General features: G+C 38.7%; 1 protein-coding gene across 2 annotated transcripts in view; it reads left to right on the top strand.

Annotated features, from left to right (window-relative positions):
* The window catches only part of LOC137017985 (BAH and coiled-coil domain-containing protein 1), a 104869-nt gene extending 100527 nt beyond the window's left edge, over positions 1–4342 (top strand). For both annotated transcript variants that reach the window (XM_067382804.1, XM_067382803.1), the window contains exons 25-29: positions 37–147; positions 568–690; positions 871–2084; positions 3132–3368; positions 3712–4342. In XM_067382804.1, the coding sequence (XP_067238905.1) occupies positions 37–147; positions 568–690; positions 871–2084; positions 3132–3368; positions 3712–3921 (1895 nt within the window). In that variant the 3' untranslated portion in view covers positions 3922–4342. The remainder of the gene's footprint in view (positions 1–36; positions 148–567; positions 691–870; positions 2085–3131; positions 3369–3711) is intronic.
* Positions 4343–25330: the final 20988 nt, after the last annotated feature.

Here is a 25330-nt window from a genome sequence, read left to right as displayed (position 1 = left end):
TTCAATTACATTAACCTAGTTCTGGTGGTCTTCTAGGTGGTGATGAAGGTAAACCTGGTGGGGTTATGGTGGAGTTTGATGATGGAGATAGAGGGTGGATCTCTCTCTCTAATATTCGCTTCCTTCCTCCTGGATATCAAATCCAATGTAGGTCCCACTTTGCATTTTATAGTTTTACCTCACTAGACATTCTAATAAGAATTGGTCATTAGCTCTGTTTTAAAATCTAGTGAGTGGCTTCCACCAGTTGAACAGCACCAAACCTACTCTAAATAGCAAAAACTGAACAAGTTATTGATTTAAAACCATTTAGGCAGCAACCTTGTGGCCAAAACCTCTAGTCCCTCTGGCCTGAAGCTTCTTCCTATTAATTGTCCCACTCTCTACAATGAGCCAACTCCAAAACTAAAGAATAAAAATAACAATACTAGTGGTACAATACAAGTATTATAGGCTAAGCCTAGGATTTGGAACCGAGCATCTGTCACACTGACTTGACGTACTGTATATTTGATATACTTTGTTATAATCTTTAAAGGTCAATAGAAAAATTATTTGCTCTTTCAGGTGCTGAGTCGAGTCCTGTGCTTGTCCCTGAGGGGCAGCTTGGGAAAAATAGCTATATGCAAGAAAGCAGGATGGCAAGAACAGGCAGATACAAAGCTCAGGATAAGCCAGTCAGAAGACCAGGTATGACTCTCTGCCTTTTATTTCTCCAATAAACCACCAGAAATCGCTTTGCCTCAAAATCTAGTGAGTTGCCTATATAGACAACTTTCCAAATGTGCCTATGATGCCCATAAATGTTGTCTAAGACTCTGTGAATGTTGATCAACCTAAGGTTTACTGTAAACAATTATTTCCTTACAGGGAGGCCTAAAGGTTCAGGGCTAAAGAAGTCTCTCTTAGACAGTGTAGCCAAGAGCTCAGCATCTGCTTTGACATGGCCATCAGTGGCTGCACCCAGGAAGAGAATGCCTGTTAACTTTTTCCAGCTCAATGGCTCAGCTTCGAAGAAGGCCTTGAAAGGCAGGGTGGCAGAAACATCCTCTCGACCTTCAGTATCCATGACAACACCAACCAAAGGCCTCTTTAGCAGTAGCTCTTTTGAGGTAGACTCCTTCAGCAGCATAGCTAATGGTTATTCATCCTTTGGGAGCCAAACATCTGGGATTTCACTAGAGGGCAAGAACACCTCTTATGGTCAAAAGAAGAGAATTGAGGAGCCAGCACCACCTCGGGGCAAGAAAGCAGAATTTCTAGTCAAATTGGACCATGAAGGTGTAACATCTCCAAAGACCAAGAACAGTAAGGCTCTCCTGTTGCTGGGAGCCTCAGGATTTGGCTCCAATGGTGTAGGTGGTCTTCCCAGGGCAGAGGCTTATTCACACCCAGTTTTGCTGGTCAAGGACAACAGGAAAGGTGATGGCTCACGAGCAGAGCTCCTGCTGAAAGGTACATCAGTCCAGAGGAAGCCTTCACCTTCAATGCCCATGAGTGAGTATGGAGACTTGAACATTGTCTGCCACAGAGACTGCCACAGCTCTTACTCAGACATGGATGAGGAAGAGGAAGAGGTGAAGAGGAGGACAGGTAGTGCTGCACTTGCTTCTGCCTCTGGAGGTTTGAGAACAGCTGGCCAATTTCTCTCACGCATCTCAGTCTCCTCATCTTCCTCAGGTTCTTCCAGCTCCTCCAGCTCAGGCTCTCTTTCGAGTTCCAGTCTGTGCTCTTCTGAAAATGACTCATCTTACAGCTCAGAGGATGAGGAAAGCTCCACGCTGCTACTCCAGAGCTGCCTGACCCCCCACCATTCATTGCTCCAGACCCCTGAACCCCCTGTGGGACCCCCACGGCACACCTTTGTGGCCAAAGCTGTGGCCGTGTCCACTGCCAAAGAAGGGCATAGCAACCACAGTGCTAGCAGCAAGCTACTAAAGAGGAAAGAGTTTCCTAGTTCACTCTCCAAGACCTCTAAAGATCTAGTTAAGAGGCAACGGCTTCTAGCAGACCAAACTAAGCCCAGAGTGTCACCCATCCTGCCATCAAGACAGCTGTGGAGGTGGTCAGGAAGCCCCACACAAGTGAGTCATTGTTGAAAAGATAACCACTTTTATCCCAGCTTTGTTAATCTATCCCAGTTTAATGTGCAGAGTCCAACTTCAGATCAGGCATTCACAAATCTGAATCCTAAGGGTGTAAAGGGTGTAAACACTAACTTTGTAGGGCTTTCAAAACATTGCTCTAAGTCAGGGGTTCCCAACCATGTTCCTGGACCAGGTACAAGTCAATGCTGTTTCTTTGTTCAATTTGCACACTGTACATGGGTTGAAGCTCTTAATTTTGAGTTTTCAGAGTGCACCAGATTGATGCATTTAACCTTTAAATGTACAAAATTTTCTATCGGGGGCGCATGCCCCCGGACCCCCCTAGCGGAGGTACATCCAACAAAGTTTTACAAATTACAGTGTCAAATAATGTACATTTTCTGAACAAGAATACGACAACAAAAGCTCCTTTCATGTCAGTAAAGCTGTTAATAGAAAATTAAATTGTCTTTGGACAAACATAGATTTGGGCTAAGCCCCGAATGTTTACAATGTCTGGCTCCGCCCTTGCCCCCCAACACAGCATGTTTTTAATGTCTCCTTAATTAAACACACCTGATGTCATCAGCTCATTAGTAGTGAATCCAAGACCTGAAATGGGTGTGTCAGACAAAGGTGACATGCAAAATGTGTAGTGTTGGGGGCACTCCAGGAACCTGTCTGGGAGCCCCGACTTTAAGTTGTTTTGTCATGTCAATGTCTGGCTCAACTAAGCATGCACTGGTATCATTTTTTTGGAGTCTTGAGAATAGAGGCTTGTGGTTTGGTACTTACCATTATAGTTACCAATGCCAATATGGTGCATCCCTATGCTTAACCAATGATATGAGTTTCTAACCAGTGACTACATTTAATAAGCTGTTTAGTGGGTGGTTAACTATAGTGCAAACAATAGCAGATGGGCCTGGCTGGAAACAGCCTTTATTTTTGTTCTCATTCCCGTAAACTTGACCTTTTAAGCAAACAAAATAATTTTCGTGTACAAACATATGCAAAACTCAGAAGCTCTCTTTATTACATTAGCGCCGTGGACGTAAGGGAAAGGCACGGAAGCTTTTCTTCAAGGCCATAGTACGTGGCAAGGACGTGGTGCGGGTAGGAGACTGTGCTGTGTTCCTTTCTACTGGGCAGCCTCATCTACCATTGATCGGCCGCATTGAGAGTTTCTGGGAATCGTGGCAGAGCAGTATGGTCGTGAAGGTCAAGTGGTTCTATCACCCTGAAGAGACCAAGCTAGGCAAGAGACATCGTGATGGCAAAGTAAGTATCTAGATATATGGAAGCCAGTCAGTCATGATGGACTTTTAGAAGATGCTATAAACATTAGAAGTTTTGACAATGAGTACTGAAACATTGGTATGTAGGGCTGCCCCCGATTAGCCATTAGTCGACATACTGTAATTACCACAAGGACCCGCCATTAATGATCTGTCCCTCACAGACTGCGTGACTTTGCCACTTCCTGTGGAGTTTCTGCAATTAACCAATTAATAAAATTTTGGTTGACTGACGTTTAGTCGACTATTAGGGGCAGCCTTAGTATTTAGACAATGCTATCAGGTAATGCGAGTTGTTAAAGGAAATAATTTTTCATTTTCCCTAGCATGCCTTGTACCAGTCATGCCATGAGGATGAAAATGACGTCCAGACAATCTCTCATAAGTGCCAGGTGGTCACACGTGAGGAGTATGAGCGATTGACCCGCAACAGGAAGTCCGATGGGAGCTATCATGACCTGTACTACCTGGCCGGCACCTACGACCCCACCAGTGGGCAGCTGCTCACTGCAGATGGGATGTCCATACTCTGTTAGCACTGGACTTGCATGTCTGCGTATACTACTGAGTTGTCTTTGGTCCAAAGTCAGAGATGCTGCATTGCAAGTAAGAAGCCGGGGTGCACTGGACGTTCTGACAGAGGACCAGGAGGTAGACTACCACCGTCATACCCACAAACCGTCTACTCTGGGAAGATATCTGCATGATCCTCCTAGCGATACCTTAGAGTAGATGCAGTTTTTCCATGGTCCTAATTCTCTTTAGGTTATCTAATGGACATATTGTGGATATAATTTTCTATGAACCGTTTATCTGATCTTAGATCACCAAAGCAAAACTCTTGGTTTGGAGAACATGGCGGATGACTGTGAAGACTTGAGCCATGTTGTAGGCTGTGGCGGTGTTGGGCGCTCTCCGCACGTCACTTTCATGATTCCAGGGATATTTAAGTACATATAAGTATATATATATATATATATATATATATATATATATATATATATATATATATATATATATATATATATATATATATATATATATATATATATATATATATAATATTAATTTCATGTATGTATATATAGGGAATTGTTTCCTATCAAGCCATACACTTCAGTACCTCTTAACATGTCTTTTTATTCAGGTGTATATTGTACAGGACAGGTTGCTTGTGTTTGTTTTTTTTTTTGTTTGTTTGTTTGTTTGTTTTGTGTGTGTGTATGTGTTATTTTTGTTGTCTATATGTAAATATTCAAAGCTATTTTATATAAGTGTAATGTACAGAGGCTTATCTTGCCATGTTTCGATTGATTTATTTTTGTATAAGTGGGTGATCTAGTAGTTGTTGATTTCTGTGAGAGGGTGAACTGATGATGTATGCATTGCACTGCACATGGCCTGCTGATACAGTGAGAGAGGAGGCATCCCTGCCCTGTTCTTCTCTTTCAGGGAGAGAGGTTACATGGGACGCCATCCTTTTATCGGCTGCACTTTGGGCATTTGTTCCTCTAATGTCTTACTCCAGTTTGTTGTTGCTTATGTTTGCAGACTCAACACTTTAATGTTAAAACAAAGGGAAACAAGTATTGAAACTTTAAAATCGTTCTACAGATTTTATTATGAGTAGTAATTTGACATGAGTGATTGAATTTAATCATGTGAGTCTACAAATAAGGAGAGTAAAAGGGTGAATCTCATAAAGAAATGTCCAGGCCATAATTCACTTCAAAATCATAAAGAAATTCTTTGCTTTGCATAAACTGATGCAGTTTAAACCCCCAAACTCTCATTGCTGTAATGTGGGAAAATTGTCATTCCCATAAATATAATACATTCATAAAAATCAGAAGGTCTGCCTGGGCACAATGATTTGTTTGCTCCTGACCGAATTTGTGAGATTCACCTAAAACTCTGGTATATAATACCAGAAGAACCTGAAAAAGAATTCCGACATGTGTTATTACTGTATCTGATGCATTTCTTTTGTTTTCAAATGCATCCTGCACTGTATTTACATATTTCTTTGCTCATTTTTAAATTTAGCACCCATCAAAAGGGGTATTTCTGTTAACGGTGAAATACACCTGATTCTTTATCTTAGAATCCCAGGGTCAGGGCACTAAAAGCAAGGGATTGTTCGAGCACTAGGCACAGCTGGAGTTCGTAGAGAAGTTGGCGTACAGTCAGACTGTACTCCATGCACTCGTTTTTCACTGTGAGGGACAATCGCATTCATGCATGAAGGAGCATCCACTGTTTGAAAGGCTCACACAATCACAGCATTCTTCTTTTGTGCCAAAAATGGTCGTTTCTGATTATGCAATCTTCACTGTATTGTTCAAGTATTATATATGTATTTTTTTTTTTTTAAGTTGTTTTATCATTAGTGTTTATTTATTGTCAGTGTTACTGTTTTATTACAAAACCAATGGATCATGATGAAAATGTCTTATTTGCCGCAATCTATTTGACCCAAAAGTGTGGCACTAATGTGCATGCGGCTTGAGCTACAGTCAGACCTTCACCTCTTGCCACCCCATTAACAACTGCTCCAGCCCTGCAGGGGAAGTGACGCCGTTCACTGACCCCTCTGTTTCCTGACCGTTTACCCCATCCTTTTAGATTTACAAATGGACTACCAGAATGTCCCCATGGTCATGATTGGCCTTGCAATTTGCTTATTTCAGAGAGCCTGAAAGGAAAGAATATATGAGACTATATTTAGAATAGCATACTTCTCGTACTGCTGGAGTATATAGTATGTATGCTGTGCACAGAATGCAATTTTTCTGTATGTATAGACAGAATACTTGGATGACCTACAGTACCACATTTGTGCAGTAGAGCACGGAATACTGTATCCCACAATACAATGCACTCAAATTGACTAGTGTGATGTCTGAACCAGAAGCACATAATTTGATCAGAAAGCCAAATGTAAATTACACACAAAATTGGATTTTTATTTTCAATAATTGCTGCATTAAACAAGCACTTGCTATTTACAAAAGGAGTAAACAGTATACACTTTACTATGGAAGCTTGTTTCCGCCACTGAATAAAAAAATAAATAAATAAAAAAATTGCAACATCTCATAATTGACTTTTTTTTCCTCACAAACTGCAACTTTACATTTCACACTTTATTTCTCGCAATTGCAATTTTATATCTTGCAATTCTGAGAAAAAGTTCAGAATTGCGAATTACAAAGTTCAATTCTGAGGGGAAAAAAGGCTAACTTTTGATCGCAATTCTGACTATAACATGCAATTGCGACTTTATATCTTGCAATTACAATAAAAAAGTCAAAATTGTGAGATATAAAGTATAATTCTGAGGGGGTAAACGGCTGTTTTTTGTTTTTTTTTCTCTGAATTGCGAGTTTATATCTCGCAATTCTGACTTTATCTTGCAATTGTGAGGTTATATCTTGCAATTTGGACACTTTTTCTTGTAATTCTGACTTTTTTTTTCTCAGAATTGCGAGTTTGTATTTCCCAATTCGGACTTTATATCTCGCAATTTCGACTATAGCTCACAATTCTGACTTTTTTCTCACACTTGCGAGTTTATACCTCGCAGTTCTTAATTTTCTGCAATTGCTTGATATAAAGTCCAATTATGAGGGGAAAAAGACTTGACTTTTCTTAGAATTGCAAGTTTATATCTCGCAATTCAGACTTTATAACACGCAATTACGACTTTACATCTTGCAATTCTGACTTTTCTTCTCACAATTCTGACTTTTTTTTTCAGAATTGCAAGTTTGTATCTTGCAATTGTGAATATATTTCGCAATTCTGTTTATACCTCACAGTTCTTACTTTATAACACGCAATTAAGACTTTACATCTCACAATTGCGAGTTTATATCTTACAATTTGGATTTTTTTTCTTGCAATTCTGACTTTTTTTCTCAGAATTGTAAGTTTGTATCTCGCAATTGCAAAAAAAAGTCAGAATTGTGAGATTAAAAAAATTCACAATTACAATTTTTACTTTTTATTCAGTGGCGGAAAAAAGCTTCCATACTTCACCATATTTACTAAGTACAAAGCTGATATTCCATTCTGAATATAGCCTGGGCTTATGACTTGTTCCCCATTAATAGTTTGACATCATAAAACTAGTATAATTGATATGTATTAGGATTTGATTAGATTTGTTTATTTAAAAAACTAAAAAAAAAACCTCTTCTAATCAGAGGAAGGTTTATATAAAATTGTCATGTGTGTGTGTGTGCAAGTATGTGTGCCTTTTTTGTACTCTGCCTTTATGTTTGACTGTTTTGACACAAGAGGGCACTGGATAGAGTTGTGAATGTACTTAGCATACGTTAAGCATGCATATTATCTAAGGACCTGTCTGTAAGTCACACAGCTCTAATCGTTACACACAGATTCAGAGTTGCTGTTGGACACAATATCCTTTTAAATCAGGGGAGAAACTTAATTAGTGTTCCCAAATGAAGGTCAAAGGTGTTTTGTTGCAGAGGGAGCAAGGATATTCAGGTCAGCACGTCTGATATGTTACAAGAGCAGGTCACTTGTTCATGGCAAAGGTGCAATACTACTTTGGCTAAATATTTGAACGGCACTCAGCATTTCTAAGCTTTTTGCAAAGGCTGGTGGGTAACAGGAAGTGATAAGGAGGACGCAGGAACGTCTGTCCTATTAAGCAGCTTTCTTTAAATGCCAAAAGGCATGTACTTAATATTCCGCTTGTCCAAGAGTCTCTGATAAATGAGATGTTCTAACTTTGTTAATGAAAAATTATGTATATCTTTATATCTGTTTATTTTGTTCCATTGTTTTTGTTTTTTTTTTTGTTTTGTTTTTTTTCTCTGTTCTTTGCTTTGAAACATTGTAAAGATTGTACATGTGTAAAGTAAGGTTTGATTTTGGGGTAAACATTTTACAAAAACAAACAAAAAAATACTTTATGAGTATCAACTGTAAACGTGGTTTAGTATTACAATTTTTTTATAGAGGGCTTATGAATAAATATCACATTTAAAAAAAATAATCTTTGGACTTTCATTTAGTTTTACATTTCTTGTTAGAAAAATGGTGAGTAAGACACTTTGGATATGACCAGGAACATTTATTATTATTATTATTATTATTATTATTATTATTATTATTAAACCATTTGTAAGTAAATTGTTAGTTTTTATTTCAAGTTGTTTAAAAGCCACATTTTACGTGTCATTCTACATTTCACTAGTTAAAAATGTTTATAAATTGGCTGAATCATGTTTATATTTCAGTCTAATGATGTGCACAGTTTTCTGTGAAGGTTAGGTTTAGGGGTAGGTGTTGGGTAAGGGCATAAAAAAATATCAATAACTTCATATAAATACAGTGGAAGACTATGAGATGTCCTTTCTAATAGGGCTGGGCAGTATGACTATGGTATCGTGGCAATGGTATAATGTCTATTGTTATTATATATGTCTATTTTGCTATATCGTGTATATTGGGGTATGCCAATAAATAATCATAGCACAACACAATTGACACCAGAGACAAATGAGACAAAGCACTGGACATGCTTGACGTTATAAAAAGTTATTAAATGCATTAAGTCAAGCCTAATGGTTTGAGAGTTGGACTTCATGCGCAGTCCTAAATGCGTCTCTTGTGTCTCATTTCGGAGGCGTGCGTCTGACTGTTTCTATAGGAACCGGAGCTTCTAACTGCCGCTGCAGTGATGCAATAACTTTACCAATCGACGATTGGCTCTTATTTAGAAGGCGGGACTTATTCCGCCATATTGCGTGTTGCATTTTCTCCCATTCAAAACAATACAAGTGATGCGTCTTGTGTTATTCTATAGTGTTTGACCATAGACTGTAAAAACCGCCCACACTCAGAACATTATGTCAGTGTGAAATAAACAGTTATGGAAATGTAGAAATTAAAGATACAATGTTGAAGATCCCGAAAAAAAGTCATTTGGCACCTCAGTGACTATTTCACTCAGAGAAGCTGTAAATCTCAGCTGTCAATTATGAGATCTCACCCCTGTTTTTATAGCATCAAATAACTAACTAAAACCAAACTTTTTTAGAGAACAAACACTTGAACTAACACCAGCGTGATAAAAACTGCCTAAAATGACAGAAAACTGTCTGATGTAAATTGATTGTTTAGTTTGTCTCACATCCCTTTACATTACATAGAGAGGGCGGAGTTTATGACCTATACTGCTTCCAGCCACCTGGGGGCAATCGAGACCATTTGGCTTCACCATACTTGGCTAAACGTCACGTCACTTTATTGCACTTGAACGGTCAAATACACACACAATTATGTCAAAATGCCCATCGTCGTGAGTATTCATGCAAACATAGTTGATTATGTCTCAAGTGACAGGAAATATTTAGGTGTAAACCATATGTTTGTCAGTATAATGGATCCGTGCGTTTGTTCTTAAAGTAACAGCAGCCTAATAAACCTGCTGCTCTGTGTCATTAATGTGAATCAAACAAAAGAGAAAATAACTCCGTTTGCAATTTTTTTTCTAAGTAAAAAGAAATATATTGCTAAGTAAAAAAGTATGAAAAGATGATTCCATCAATTGCTGGTATCGACAAAAGGTCTTCATTTAGAAGACTCAATTAGCCAGAAAGTAAGTAAAGAAATAAATTAAATTTGTATTTGAAGTTGAATTCTCTTCAAATTTTCCTATGGAAATGAATGGTATGGCAACAATAGTAACCAAGATTTGTTTTCCCTTCATTAAACAATTCTTCCAGTAGGCTAAATGCCTTCTATAGAGCCACACCATTTGTGAATTACATTTTTTAACATACAAATAAATAAATAAATAAAAATTATGTTTTCTATCCTTTACTTCCACTGTGTAACATCAGGTTGATTGATCCAGCCTTTCCACCCTTTGGCAATAGTGTTTGTGTTTGAATTGTTTGACAATTTCTGCCCTCCATTAGTTGTTTCGCTGTGGTACACAATCACAGAACACAATTTTGGTCAGTGACCTTTCCTGAGTTGTGAGGGACGTTATTGCAGGGCTGTATAGTATATGTTGACCAATTTAATGGAAGCCCAAAAGTCCCTTTGTTGTTTATCTCTGTCAAGGCCTGTAGTAAGATCTTCTCACTGTAAGAAAACGTTTTTTGCGGTTATTGAATTTCGCACTCATTTCAGAATAATTTGTTTGACACATACAGTAATATATTAATTTATTGGTTACAGGAATAGTTCACTCTCATCATTTACTCACTTTCTTTTTCCAGTACGGATCACATAGGCATGGTTCATAGAAGTGCTGTCTACTGTAAGTTAACTATTAAAGGCTTTTACAAAACATGGCTTTGATGTATTTTTCCAGACTTTCTTAAGCACCTTTTTAATTCGTTAAAAAGCATCCAACAATGTTCCACATCCCTCTTTATTTCAGGTGTGTTGCCTGTTGTCAAGCGGAGAAATGCTATCCAGGGCAAACATCGGCACCTCATAAACGTCTCACCCTCTGCGTGACCCTGTTGGCTCTGGGTGTGCGGAGCGGCTCAATGAGGTGCTACAAGACATGAACAGGACCAGTGCTCGACTTGCACACTAACTCGGCTTTAATGGGAATTTAATGATCTAGCTTGCTGGAGGAGTTATACTTATTACAGAGTTCGTGGAAAAACTGGAACTGTAAGTTCTGATGGCGCAAACACTGTAGACGAGACAAATGTGTGTGTGTGGCAGGACTCTGATCCAGTTTGGTTAGACTAATCCACATCTCTGCTGCTGATTGCTTTAGACTTGCACTGTAGACATAGATTTGGTTTCAACAATACTCGCAGCTTTACACAAGATTACAGACTCTCTCGGCCGCATATGTTTCTTCTCTGTGTAAAGCGGTCACTTATACAGTGTCAACCCCACAAGCCTCTTGTTATTTCCACCTGTTATTGCCACTTAAATTTGTTATGTCTGGATGGAGACAGTTTAAAGACAGTCCAATAAATTGTGTCTCTGCATTTAAAGCTTTGAATCTTGTTTTTGTTGCACTTAAAAGAATCTGTTGTTGAAAGTCGCAGAGACATGAAATGTTCAGAACACATAAACAACAGTCCATTCTATAAAGTCTTGCGGTGTGACATACTCCAAAAACGGTTTATTCTTTTATCATGTTCATGCATACAATGCTTTTTTGAGCTGCTATTAAAGAAATTGTTTTGATGTCCGTAGACACATTATACATTACTCTACCTCAATCTAAGAGCAGTGTTGAATGAAACCTTTGTTTGGTGCCGCACACAGCTGGTTGTTGATTAGGAAGTTCCTGTTTTCCGAGCATTAACTCCGACCCAACGGCAGTGCTCGGAGTGGCCCCACAGGGAGCAGAAAGGATGACTGCACATCAGCTCTGAGGGTTATCTTGGGAAATTAAAAAGACAAGGTTGTCTGTGGGCTAATTCCAAATGCCATTTTGGTTCCTTTAGGGCATGGTATTTGTAGGGTTGTTCCAAAAGTAAGTGAGCAATAGCATCCCTTCATGAAAGCTTCATCTGCAAAGCCATAAGCTAAGTGTACTTAAAACACACATGATTTATTTGCCACATCGTATTTGCTTTGGTATCAAATTCATTTCAGATTGAAAATACATTGATGTATGGCTTTGTATAGGGTGTAACAAATGCACACAGATACAAGCTGCATCTGAATATGTATACTTCTCTAGCAGGAGTAAACTATGAAAGACTAGCAATGTCCAAATAAAAAGAAAAAAGGTTTGTTTAAGAACTGTTCACTGAAATGGTTCTGTGTCATCACTAAGAAAAAATACCCTTTGAAACCTTTATTTTTTTAGATGTTGTAGTAATAGTAAAAGTAGTGCATAAATCCATCCATCTATCCATCCATGCATCAATCCATCATCCATCCATCCATCTGTCCATCCATCCATCCATCCATCCATCCATCTGTCTGTCCATCCATCTATACATTTGTGGAACATCCATCATCCATCCATCCATCCATCCATCCATCATCTGTCCATCTGTCCATCTATCTATACATGCATCAATCCATCATCCATCCATCCATCTGTCCTTCCATCTATTCATCCATGCATCAATCATCTGTCTGTCCATCGATCCATCCATCCACCTATCTGTCTGTCCATCCATCTGTCCATCCATCCATCCACCCGTCCATCCATCCATCCATCCATCCATCCATCCATCCCATCCATACATCTGTCTATCCATCTATCAATCCATCCATCTATCAATCCATCTGTCTATCCATCTATCAATCCATCCATCCATCTGTCATCTGTCTGTCCATTCATCCATCCATCCATCCATCCATCCACCATCTGTCCATCCATCCACCCATCCATCCATCTGTTTATCCATCTATCAATCCATCCATCTATCAATCCATCCATCTGTCTATCCATCTATCAATCTATCCATCCATCCATCCATGCATCAATCCATCATCCATCCGTCATCTGTCTGTCTATTCATTCATCCATCCATCCACCATCTGTCCATCCATCCCACCATCTATACATCTGTCTATCCATCTATCAATCCATCCATCCATCCATCCATTCATTCATTCATTCATTCATCCATTCATCCACCATCTGTCCATCCATCCATCTATCCATCCATGCATCAATCCATCATCCATCCAGCATCTGTCTGTCCATCCATCCATTCATCCATCCATCCATCCATCCATCCATCCATCCATCCATCCACCCATCCATCCATCCATCTATCAATCCATCCATCTGTCTATCCATCTATCAATCTATCATCCATCCATCCATCCATCCATCCATGCATCAATCCATCATCCATCCGTCATCTGTCTGTCTATTCATCCATCCATCCATCCACCATCTGTCCATCCATTCACCCATCTATACATCTGTCTATCCATCTGTAACGAGGTTAGTAGATATGGGAAGAAGGAGGCGGGAACCGGCGAACATTGAACGTAACTTTTAATGTAAAATAAACAAAGAACAAAACGAAAGTAATGCCGGCAGACCCTCGCGGACGTCTGCCGGCCACACAAACATAACAAAACATAAAATAAAGTCCAGGCCTGGTCCTCTCTCGTCTTTCATTGTAGTCGCTCCTCCTTTTATGCCTCCGGAGCTCCTCCGTGAGAGACTCGAGGCCGGCACGCCTCGCAGGTGACGCTCATTATCACTCGCGTCACCGGCCTCGCGCCGTTCCCTCACGGCTCTCGCCCGCCCTGCTCGTCACATACCCCCAACGCCCCTCGCAGGCCGGGGGGTACCTCCGAGACTGCGCTCTACTCCCCCCCGGGGCCTGTCTCGGCGGCCGCAGCACCTGGGGGTAAGGACAGACGAGACGAGAGAAAGGAGACGGAAGCAAGGGGAGCGACAGGACGAGAGAGGGGAGAGAGGAAAAAAAAAAAAAATTCTTGGTCCGGTTCCCCGACACACTGCCGCTTGGTCCTCAGCCTGCCGAGAGGCTCTTCTTCGCGGTGCCATGCGGTGGCACTGGACGCTCGGTGGACGGCCCGATCCTCGACCGCCTCCTGGCGGCCGGCGATGGCTCCTCCGACTGAGGGCAGCCGGCAGCGAGTCCCCCGTTCCCTGCTCCTCCCCTTTATGGCGGACGGCAGCAGGCTCCGGCCCACGGCGAACGGCGGCGACTCCTCCGCTCCCTCTTGGACGGCAGCCACCCCACCTCGTCCCAGGGGCACGGCCTCAAGCTCTCCGTCCCACCTTTCACAAGGCTCCAGCACCACCGCTTCGGGCAGCCTCTCGCGGTCTTCACTCCCGCGCTGCCCGAACTCCGCAGCACCGCGATCCCCCTCAGCAGCGAGGGCTCTCCGACAGCATGTCCCTCCTTCCTCCCGGGTTTCGGCACCAATGTAACGAGGTTAGTAGATATGGGAAGAAGGAGGCGGGAACCGGCGAACATTGAACGTAACTTTTAATGTAAAATAAACAAAGAACAAAACGAAAGTAATGCCGGCAGACCCTCGCGGACGTCTGCCGGCCACACAAACATAACAAAACATAAAATAAAGTCCAGGCCTGGTCCTCTCTCGTCTTTCATTGTAGTCGCTCCTCCTTTTATGCCTCCGGAGCTCCTCCGTGAGAGACTCGAGGCCGGCACGCCTCGCAGGTGACGCTCATTATCACTCGCGTCACCGGCCTCGCGCCGTTCCCTCACGGCTCTCGCCCGCCCTGCTCGTCACACCATCTAACAATCCATCCATCCATCCATCCATCCATCCATCCATCCATTCATTCATTCATTCATTCATTCATTCATTCATTCATTCATTCATTCATCCATCCATTCATCCATCCACCATCTCTCCATCCATCCATCTATGCATCAATCCATCATCCATCCAGCATCTGTCTGTCCATCCAACATTCATCCATCCATCCACCATCTGTCCATCCATCCATCCATTCATCCATCCGTCATCTGTCCATCTATTTATCTATCTATGCATGCATCCACCATCTGTCCATCCATCCATCCATTCATCCATCCGTCATCTGTCCATCTATTTATCTATCTATGCATGCATCCGTCATCTGTCCATCGATCCATCTATCTATGCATGCATCAATCCATCATCCATCCATCCATCATCCATCCATCCTTCCATCCATCCATCATCTGTCCGTCCATCCATCCATCATCCATCTGTCCATTCATCCATCCATCCATATTTTAATTATTTTAAATTGTTTGTTTTATTATTTATTATTAATAAAAGTTTTTTTTTTTCATTTTATGTATTTTATTATTTATTATTTATAAAAGTATTTTCAATTTAAAAAAATATTTTATTACTTTATTATTCCATAAAAATATCTAACTAAGCTGCAAAAACAACTCGTTGGGGACTTCTGATGTCAGACAGATCAATACATCACATGTGACTATCCACAATCGTCAGTGATGCCTATTGGCTGAGCAGAAACTTGAGCCGTCCCACCTGCTCATGCTGAGGATGATTTGAGATGGTGTGTGTTATGTTTATGCCTCCTGAAGCCCGGCTGTATTTGCACAGCACTCTGCCAGTATTTACTCAGGACTGCAGGGCTGTAAACAGCTCAGTGACAGAAAGAATGAGAGCCACATACTCTCTCCTATAGCTCCTCTTCTCAGGTTTTTTATTAACTGCTGTGATATCATTCACATTTATACCACTCTTTATCTGTTCTGTCATGGAACACATTTGCTCTTGCTATTAGCAGCAGTTGAAACAAAATAATTAGCAGAATATATGCAGTTTTCATACTTTCTGTTTGTGTGAGTAGCCTATTTGCTCATTGTATGTGTATGTGAGTGAGTGTGTTTGCACGTGTATGAGCAATACACTGTGTCCGTGTGCGCCTTCACTGGAAGACAGCAAATTTGTACATACCGCAAGAGTTTGGGTTTGTTGTGACAAGAGAGATGGTGCTGTTAGCAATGCAACAAAAATAAACTGAGTTTAACTTTATGCAAATGAACAGAAGGAGTGAGGAGAAGGAGTGAGGAGTGACTACCTTCTGGATGTGCAGACAGTGGAGCCCATGTGATCTGCCTCTTGTTATAGCAGCCACATGTCAGTGTAATTTCAGGATAATTTTAGGCAAATCATGTTTATTTGCCAAATTCCTGTGAAGAACTAATCATAATGCTGAAGACAGATCTACCAATCAGAGCACTGCTAAAACATCTACTGTACTATAATGAAATATTGGCTATGTATATTTCAATCATGACAAATCTCTGAATATTTTTAGCATGTAATTGAATATGACAATGTGAATGTATTTGGTCTTGGCAGACTAGATCTGCTATGATGCTGCTGCTGATGATTATTGCTGCAGCTGCTGCAGAGCAAATATGGACTTGCTACTGCTAAGAGATACGCAGAAATGCTGCGAGAGCCTGAAAGATATGTATGTAAATCCTGTAGCAGATCTAGGCAGGTGGAGCTGGGGAAGGTGGAGGGATTCAGAAGAACTCTAATAGCATGCAGCAGGACTAGTTTACCTCAAACACTGAACCAGACCATTTAAATGTTGAGCGAGCTCATTGGCTGCAGGATCCTCAGATGGCAAGTTTGAGCGTGGAATCTTGGGACATGTGATCTTCACCTCAACAGCTGGTGGAAAACAATTGGGATAGGACTCGGGAAGAAATCATGTTCATGGATGCAATTATTAACTTTATTGTAGTATGAAGCAGAGCAGGACCGAGTGTTGTGGGAGCTGAACGAGGCCGCTGGATTGTGCAACACACGCCTCAAACAGCTGAACTTGTATTAGTTTACAAACACCGATTCTGCTTTTCCGATCATGAGAATGAGGTAACGCAGCTCTGTTTATCATATTAGATACATTTGAGAGTGTTTTAAATGATGTTATAATGTTACTCTGTGCGTTCACTCGGTGGCTGTTGTGAGACACTTGTTTGAGACACACTTCAATAAGCTTGATCGATTTTAGAATATCATATTAAATGATGGCTTGTGTTGATAAATGACATGCAATTAATTTTAAAACGTATTGTATGATGGAGAAAATTCTGTATTACTGTTACTAAAACAAAGCTGCATCTGATTATGCTATGTTAGCTACTTGACAAAATAGTGTTTTTCTCTGAGGCATGGTAAAGCATGGTACTCACGGAAAATCAAGGAAATTAAATTTAAACAGTAAGACAAAACATGTTGAGCTATACAAAAACAATTCGTTTTCTGTCTATAAATGTAACCAAACAGCTGTTCCCTTGTCTAATAAAACATGTAATATATTAAAGCGTCTTTGGTGTTTCCATGGTTTCTACAAAATAAAAATGGAAACCGAGGGTAACGCGGGTATGACGCAATTGACAGGCGACTCCTCACACGTCCCGGAGCCTTGGTTAAAATTGCAATTTTCTCATGATTTACAAATAGTTGCAAATATTTGGGATATTGTAAGTACTCAAGTGAACAAAATATATAACACTGGCCTAGTGGTTTTTGGATATTTTACTGCAAAATTGTTTTACATATTGCACCTTTAATTACACCCACATTTAATGCAATATATCTGAATCGTACATATAGTTTAAAAAGGGCCCAGAATTGTTTGATCATTTAACACATTCCCTCTTATTTGTGGTGACTGATGATGTCATGGTTGTCATGGTAACAGCAGCTAAATGTCGCCACACAAGGGTCTTTTAACATGCACGCAGAGGCCTAATCACATTGGAGGAGTTCTGGAATTCATCCAAGCTATTATTCCTTCTATCCCTATGAATTCCATATCTTCAGTCAGCGCTCACAGAGTCACTGCGAGCGATTGTGCCACGCAGCTCAGATACACCCACCACATCTGCTCAAAGAGAGCACTTAGATTTGCTCAATAGCTCATTGTGAGATGCTTCACCAATCCTTCCGCTTGTTTCTCCTCCCCCTTTCCCTAGATCTGTCTCCTGAGTTTTCATGTTGGTTTTAGTCTTGTTCTCCCTCTTGCCTGTATTTGTTCTGTCCAGGGTCAAAAAAATCAACCGGAGCCAATGCCACTGAAAGTGACACAAATGCCCAAGATATTTAAAAAAAAGGCATAGTCAAATAGTCAAATAACTGAAAACACTGAGGTAAACACTGCCAACTTATCCAAAACTTGAAACAACAATCACATCAAGAATTTATGTGGTAGTAGAGCCGTATAATCTACACAAACAAAAGGGACTGTAATTATTTTCATTTTAACATGTATTATGTATCAACAACTATATTTGACAAAGTATTTGACATAAAGCGATGACATTCTGTGTGGTGTTTGGCTGTAGTTATTGGGCCAAATACAAGACCATGTGATTCTTGATGGGCTTTAGTAGATGTTGTCCTGCTCCATTATTAAAGCAGTCTTTCTACTCAAGTGGTGGAAGAATAAACTGCATATTGCAAAACTGTGAAAGGTTTCTCTCTTTCAGTGACAGTGAATGCAACAATTAATCTGCATATACATAGCATTCTGTGATGTGATTACAAAACCAACTAAGGTTCAACCCTTGACACACAGAAATGCCTGAAACATCTTTTCAAAAACTGTCCAGGCTGCAAGTATTGGCTCTTAAAGCATTAGTTCACCCAAAAATGAAAAGATCTAATAATTTACTCACCTTCAAGACATCCCTGTATATCACTTTCTTCTTTCAGATGAACACAATTAGAGTTGCATTAAAAATATCCTGGCTCTTCCAAGCTTTATAATGGGAGTGAATGGTAACCAAGATTTTGAAGCCCAAAAAAGCACATCCATCCATCATAAAAATAACCATACGGCCAAAATAAAGGCCTTCTGAAGCGAAACAATGTGTTTTTGTAGGAAAAATATCCATATTTATAACTTTATAAACTATAATCACTGGCTTCCTGTAACTGCCATATGCGAGTGTAGTTCTGGCGAGGAAGAGTGACCTCTGACCCGACATATGCGGTATTGATGAATGCGAAAGCACAGAGGATAGAGAATTGGAAGTCTAAAAGGAGAATTTTTTTAGAGAAATGTCGGAGGATGTCGATAAAAGAAAAGAGGAGCTTGAGTTTGTTGCCCAGCCGCGAGAGGCATCTACTTTCACCTAAACTTACAATACTCCTACAGAGGTCACTCTTCTGCTGGAACTTGACTTGTGTACGGCTGCTACCTGAAAGCCAGTGATTATAGTTTATGAAGTTATAAATATGGATATTTTTCTTACAAAAACATATCACTTCACTTCAGAAGGCCTTTATTAACCCCCCTGGAGTCGTATGGATTATTTTTATGATGGATGGATCATGGATGTGCTTCAAAATCTCAAGCCACATTCACTACCAGTATAAAGCTTGAAAGAGCCAGGGTATTTTTAAATATAACTCCAGTTGTGTTCATCTAAAAGATGATAGTCATATACACCTAGGATGGCTTGAGGGTGAGTCAATTATGGGATAATATTTATTTTTGGGTGAACTAACCCTTTAATGAAAAAGTTTTGGGACACCTATCACTCTCCTCTGGCTGTGATGAATGATCTGTCACTATCATATTCTCTCTCTTATTCGTCGTAGATTAGTGTGGCGGCAGATGGGGTTACTGCCCAACTGAGACACACAGGTGGCTCATTCTGAGCTCTAATGAGTGAGAGCGTTGGTGAGGACACAGACACACACACAGGAAGCTCCGTGCAACAGCAGCCTCACACACGAGCCACAGAATGAGCGATGTCCCTGCGGTGTGTGTTGGGTTTGGAGGGGTGAAGAGGAGAGTGCTGTGTTTCCATAAAACTGCTGCTCAGTGTGAAGTGTAAAATAGGGTCAGCTGTTGCCAAACCCAGAGCGCTGCCTGCCAAAATCACTAAACGCGTCCAAACCGTTTGTCTTCTACAGAGTATCACTCACAACCTCCGTCTCAGACAGAGCTGTTGCTGATACATACATACTGTGGGCTATCTTGGATCAACAAAGATTTGTTGTTGTTTTTAATTATTTTTTAGCAACAATATGTAGAGAAGGGGTCACAATTTCAAATGGTTAGGAGAAAAACCTTTGTAGTTTTGATACAAACTTGTAACTCCTGACTAGTTAGAAAAATCTAATTGTTTTAAATGAATCAGTTTATTGAACCTTTATACAAAGAAGTTTGCATACTGTATGTTTTTTGTTGTTGAGTATCATATTTAATGCATCAGGCTTTCATGGCTCATAAAGAATGATATATAAGAATATGGAGCTCGAGAAAGGTGTAAAAAAACACCTAATTTTTATTCAGAGGCCCAAACTGAAGAAAAACATGCAATTTTGTGCAGATGCTGATATTTATATGGCCAAAAAATAAGATAGCTTGTAATGTAAATCAATAAGATCTTGATAACAGTATAGCAGATACTTACATAAAATGCCTATAAATATCAGTTGTCACTCTATATTCCCCAATAATTTAATCATATGTTGATCATTTAGAAGCCTTAGAGTATCAAATTGCATAATTTTCATATCAAGTATAAAGTAGGCTTTATAGGGTTAAACTATCACAACATATCTGAATGCTCAGAGATGAAAAAGCAATCAGATCCATTTCCAAGCTAATTTGGGAATCCTACAGGACTGAAAAGAACAGGAACCTAACATGCTTATTGTAGAACACAGTTATTTTCTTAAAATGAAGGATGATTCAACTGTTAAAAATTAAAGTATGTTACTAGCACTTCCTAATATAATGGTTACTATTTATTTGGTATATGAGATATGCTTTTAATTCTTGCATAAGTAGAGATGTTATAAAGAGTTGAAAAGTAATGTACATACATAATTGCATATTATTACAGCATAAAATTCTTATACTTTCCATAAATATTATAAATACTGTATGATCAAAATGTAATATAATTTTAAATGATTTTATCTGAAGTCTCTTGTTATTTTCTGCGTCTTATGCTATGAAAGGCAGTTTTGTACTATGAAGTTTTGTTTATTATTATAAAGTATAATTGTAAAATTATAAGTATAATTGTTTCTTACAGTGAAAATATCCTGGAAGACCTGAAAACAGATGAACAGTGTTTTATTAAATTATATAAATAATGAAAAAAATCCTATTCATTCATTCCTATCAGTTTTAACACACACACACACACACACACACACACACACACACACACACACACACACACACACATACACACATTAGTGCGGGCTGAGTGGGTGATTGGAGCAGCTGAGGTCTCCGCTCTGATTTACTGTGTTCTTCTGAAGGACTTAATGACTACAGTGGCTGACAGCTCTTAACCCTTTGAGACTCTGAGGATAATGTAATGTGATCCGCCGTCCCCTTTTGGGCAGCTCACACACACATGCACATTTGTTAAATTGAGCCCTGACTCACAACACCTGTACACTGTCTTAAGGCCGTTGAGGGAGACCATTGTGCCCTCTTACATTTCTCACGTCCACACTGCCACCATCTGACCACTGCTCTAACTGCACACGATGACATTTACAGGAATATTTCAGCAAAAAAAAAAAATTCTGTCATCATATACTCACTCTCACGTCGTTCCAAACCTGTATGTATTTCTTTCTTCTTCTGAAATCAAAGAAGTCTATTAGGGTTCAAACAATTTTGAACAATTTTAAATTCATTGTATGAAAACACTGAATTATTATTATTTTTTTTTTTTTCAAAATATATGTGACCTTTTTTGAAGAAGTCTCTTATACTCATCAAGGCTGCATTTATTTAATAAAAAATAAAACAGTAATATTGTGAACTATTATTACCATCTAAAATAACCGTTTTCTATTAAAATATTTGTAAACTGTAATTTATTCCTGTGATGAAAGATGAATTTTCAGCATCATTACTCCAGTCTTCAGTGTCACATGGTCCTTCAGAAATCATTCTAATATGATTATTTGATAACCATTAGCATAAATGTCTTTAATATAAATGTATTTACTGTCAATTTACTGCATTGTTGAAGAATCATTCTCACACCAAACTTTTAAATGGTACTGTATACATTAATATTGTGCACACAAGTATCATTTTATATGGTTTTGGGTGATGATTTTTATGTTCCAACTGTCCTGGCCTGCTTCACCCAAGTGCACAGGCACATTATGGGGCAACAAGTATATATATGCATGTGCTAAAATAATGGCCTACATGACTCACACTATATTTACTCTTCTTTTTGTGCTAATAATTTGCAAATAATTGAAACTCAATTGATTCTGGTGTTTAACATATATTAATTTGCTTTTACTGTATACAAGGGATAGCAGTGGGCCAGTGGCCGTATTCTGGTAAGGTTCTCTCAAAGTTATGAACAGACATTCTCTCATTAACATTAATAGAATGTTTGTTCAACATTATCTGGTCTTTAATAATGTTGTCGAAAGGTTAGCACAAAAACATTATTTATACATTGTTTGTAGAAGTTTTTTTTAGAAGTGCTCATAATTTTGGATGAAAACATTCTCAGAACAACATTGTTGGAACATCCTTTAAACATTTAGAATGAAACTAACTTCAAATGAATAAGGTTGTGTTTGCTGTTATAAAAGAACATGCTTGGAAAGTCTGAAAGTTTTGTGGCTTAACCCATAGTTATTGTTCTTTTCTCTTAATAATTAAATCTCTTTATTAAACACTTTAAAATGTTTAATCAATGTTAAACAATGTTTCATTGTTACATATTGACATTAGTTTTTAATGAATGTTCTCATAATGTCGGCAGAAAACGTCATCTGAACATCATTCTCTGAACATGTTAATGAGTAAATCACTGAAGGAAAGAGGACCAAACATTGAAGTCACCATTATACCGATCAGTGTTTTGTGTAGTTTGGCTCTTGACCGTTGATAGCTTTAACATGTGTGTTCAGAAAACACTTTTACTAAAGCAGAAGATTTTGAGACAGAACAACATCAGATAATTAATGGTGACATCATTGTGAAGTGGTCTGATTCACTGATCACATCTGAAGTCTAAGTAAACATTATCTACTGAAAATGTAATATTGTGCTACTAACCATGTGATACTATTGTGAAATAAGATTTTCTGAAAACATGTTTTGAGCAGGAAATAAATATCAACAGTGTTATTTAGAGACTCACAGACATCAACAGTCAGCATATGAAACTCAACAATGGTGACATGCTTCCTGCCAGCGCACAAAACTCATTCATAGCTCCCAGCATTTATTGCAGCATAAATTAATTATGCAGCTGGATTCTTTTAATATTTATATTTGAATATTTTTTAAATTGTCACCATTGTTAAGGTTTGAATGAAGAGAGTTATTATGTCTAAGTGTGTCTCAAATTTTACACAAGAGGTTGTGCCAATGGCTGAATTTATTACTTTTTCATGAATGTTTAAAGTCCATAATTATTTAAGTCAGTCATGAAAATACAGAAAAAGAAGTTTAAACCACTTTTTATGCAGTCATTTGACTTCCATTAAAACAGACATGTTGATATGCCTTTTCATCAATCGCCTTTTCAAGGCAGAACCACTTTCTGAAAACATCTGCAATTGCTGAAAGAGAAATAAACTAACAAAAGTCAAGGATTAAGAGCCTAACTGAAGCAAACATTGATCACCATAATGGTGACCTTGAACGAAACATTTTCCATAAAACATCAACATCTAAACCTCTGTTAATTCTCAATAGGAACTTATGTAGACATACAGAAATAAATTCAATCTGGTTAGTAATAAGTGAAGCTGTTAATGCTGTTTGTGGAGTTGTTTATTCCTCCTCTGCTGAGATCTTGACAGATTTAATGTCTTTTATCATCAGTTGATTTCATCTAAGGCTGTGACTGGAAGTCAGTTGTAGTTTCTGTTCTTGTTGTTTCTCTTTCCTTCAGTGGCTACATTTACATGCAACCAAATCATCTATTAGTAATCAGATTGATGGCTCAATCGGACTGAAAAGCTTTCATGTAAACACCTTAATCGATCTGAATGAAATTTCAGTCATATTGGAAGGGATGCTTTATTCCTTTTCTAATCCAATCGAGGTGGCATGTAAACACTTGACTGGATTGAAAACCGAAACTGGAAAGTACTGCACATGTGCAATAATGTAGGAATGGCGTAATGACGTATGCCGATTTTCACTAATAATCTGTGAAGTTCACTGTAAAAAATGACCATGATTTTAACAGTAAAAGACTGTAAAAATGCTGCGGTGAAAAACTGTCAATTGGTTTACAGAAAGTACTATATACGTTGAATAACTGTAATAGATCTAACTGTACATTCAAGGTAATTTTACAGTAAAATACCGTAAAAATAACAATTCATTGTAAAATTTACATCGAAAAACCGTAAATTGACATTCCCACAATTCCCTGCGTGACACTTCACATTTGATATATTTTCATTGAAATAACTGTTTCTTCTTAGTTTTTCACATTTTTTTTTATAATCAGTTACGTACATTAGGGTTTTATGTTACATCTAATGTTGTAAAATTAATGTTTATTGCATTTTTAAAATGTCATGCATGTTACCATGATGGTGTTTAGTGTGTGTGTGTGAATGACACTGTGTGCACCTTCTATGTGTTAGTGTTGTGCTTCTCAGCTTGTGGAAAAGATGCTTGTGATGAACTTTGATTCGTCATGTGACTCTCATCACCGCTGTTTGGTGACTGTCAGTGTATTATAAAGGTACAAAACAGATATTAGTACTTCATTAGGTTGGTACATTAACATTATATCAGTTAATGAAATACGTTATTTTACTGTAAATTTAACAGATTTTTTTTACGTTGCTACTTTATTTTTTACGGTAAAGTTCTGGCAACCACAGCTACTGTTTTTTTTACCGTAAATTTATGTACTGGGATTTTTTTACAGTGTGGAGCAGGACAACGTCGCACCAGTCCTTGTTTCATACTCTAATCCACAGATAACTGGTTTTGGCCACAGGGAGGGGCATTTTTACTGTGTGTTAAGCAGCATGGCACAACGGTTCATATGTTCATTGTGTCCAAATTATGACCAGAAATGGATAAATATTAAGTCTGAACTAATGTAGTATCATACTAACCTTTAAATTACATTCAATTAATATTAAGGAAACTGGACATTTTTATGTTCTCGGAACATTACAAATCAACGTTCCTATAATGTTGAGTTGTTAATAAAAATTAAGTTGAAAGAATGTTTCAGGAACATCATATTAACCCTAAAATTAATTCCTCTAACATTAGGATAACTGGACATTTTAATGTTTCCATTTTGAATCCAATTCTCACCTTAAAATAACTTATAAACCAGTCCTCACATACTTTCTCCAATCAAGATATTTACTCTTCAATCATTTTGGTCAATAGCTAAGAGGAAACCATTCTAGCACAACTGTACATGAAGCTTGTTTAGCTCAAAAGACAGAAGAAGACTGATATGAAATTTC

This window comes from Chanodichthys erythropterus, chromosome 3 (assembly GCF_024489055.1).
Source record: "Chanodichthys erythropterus isolate Z2021 chromosome 3, ASM2448905v1, whole genome shotgun sequence".
Classification (NCBI taxonomy): domain Eukaryota; kingdom Metazoa; phylum Chordata; class Actinopteri; order Cypriniformes; family Xenocyprididae; genus Chanodichthys; species Chanodichthys erythropterus.
Note: the sequence above shows the minus strand (reverse complement) of the source record. Positions and strands in the feature narration are given on the sequence as shown.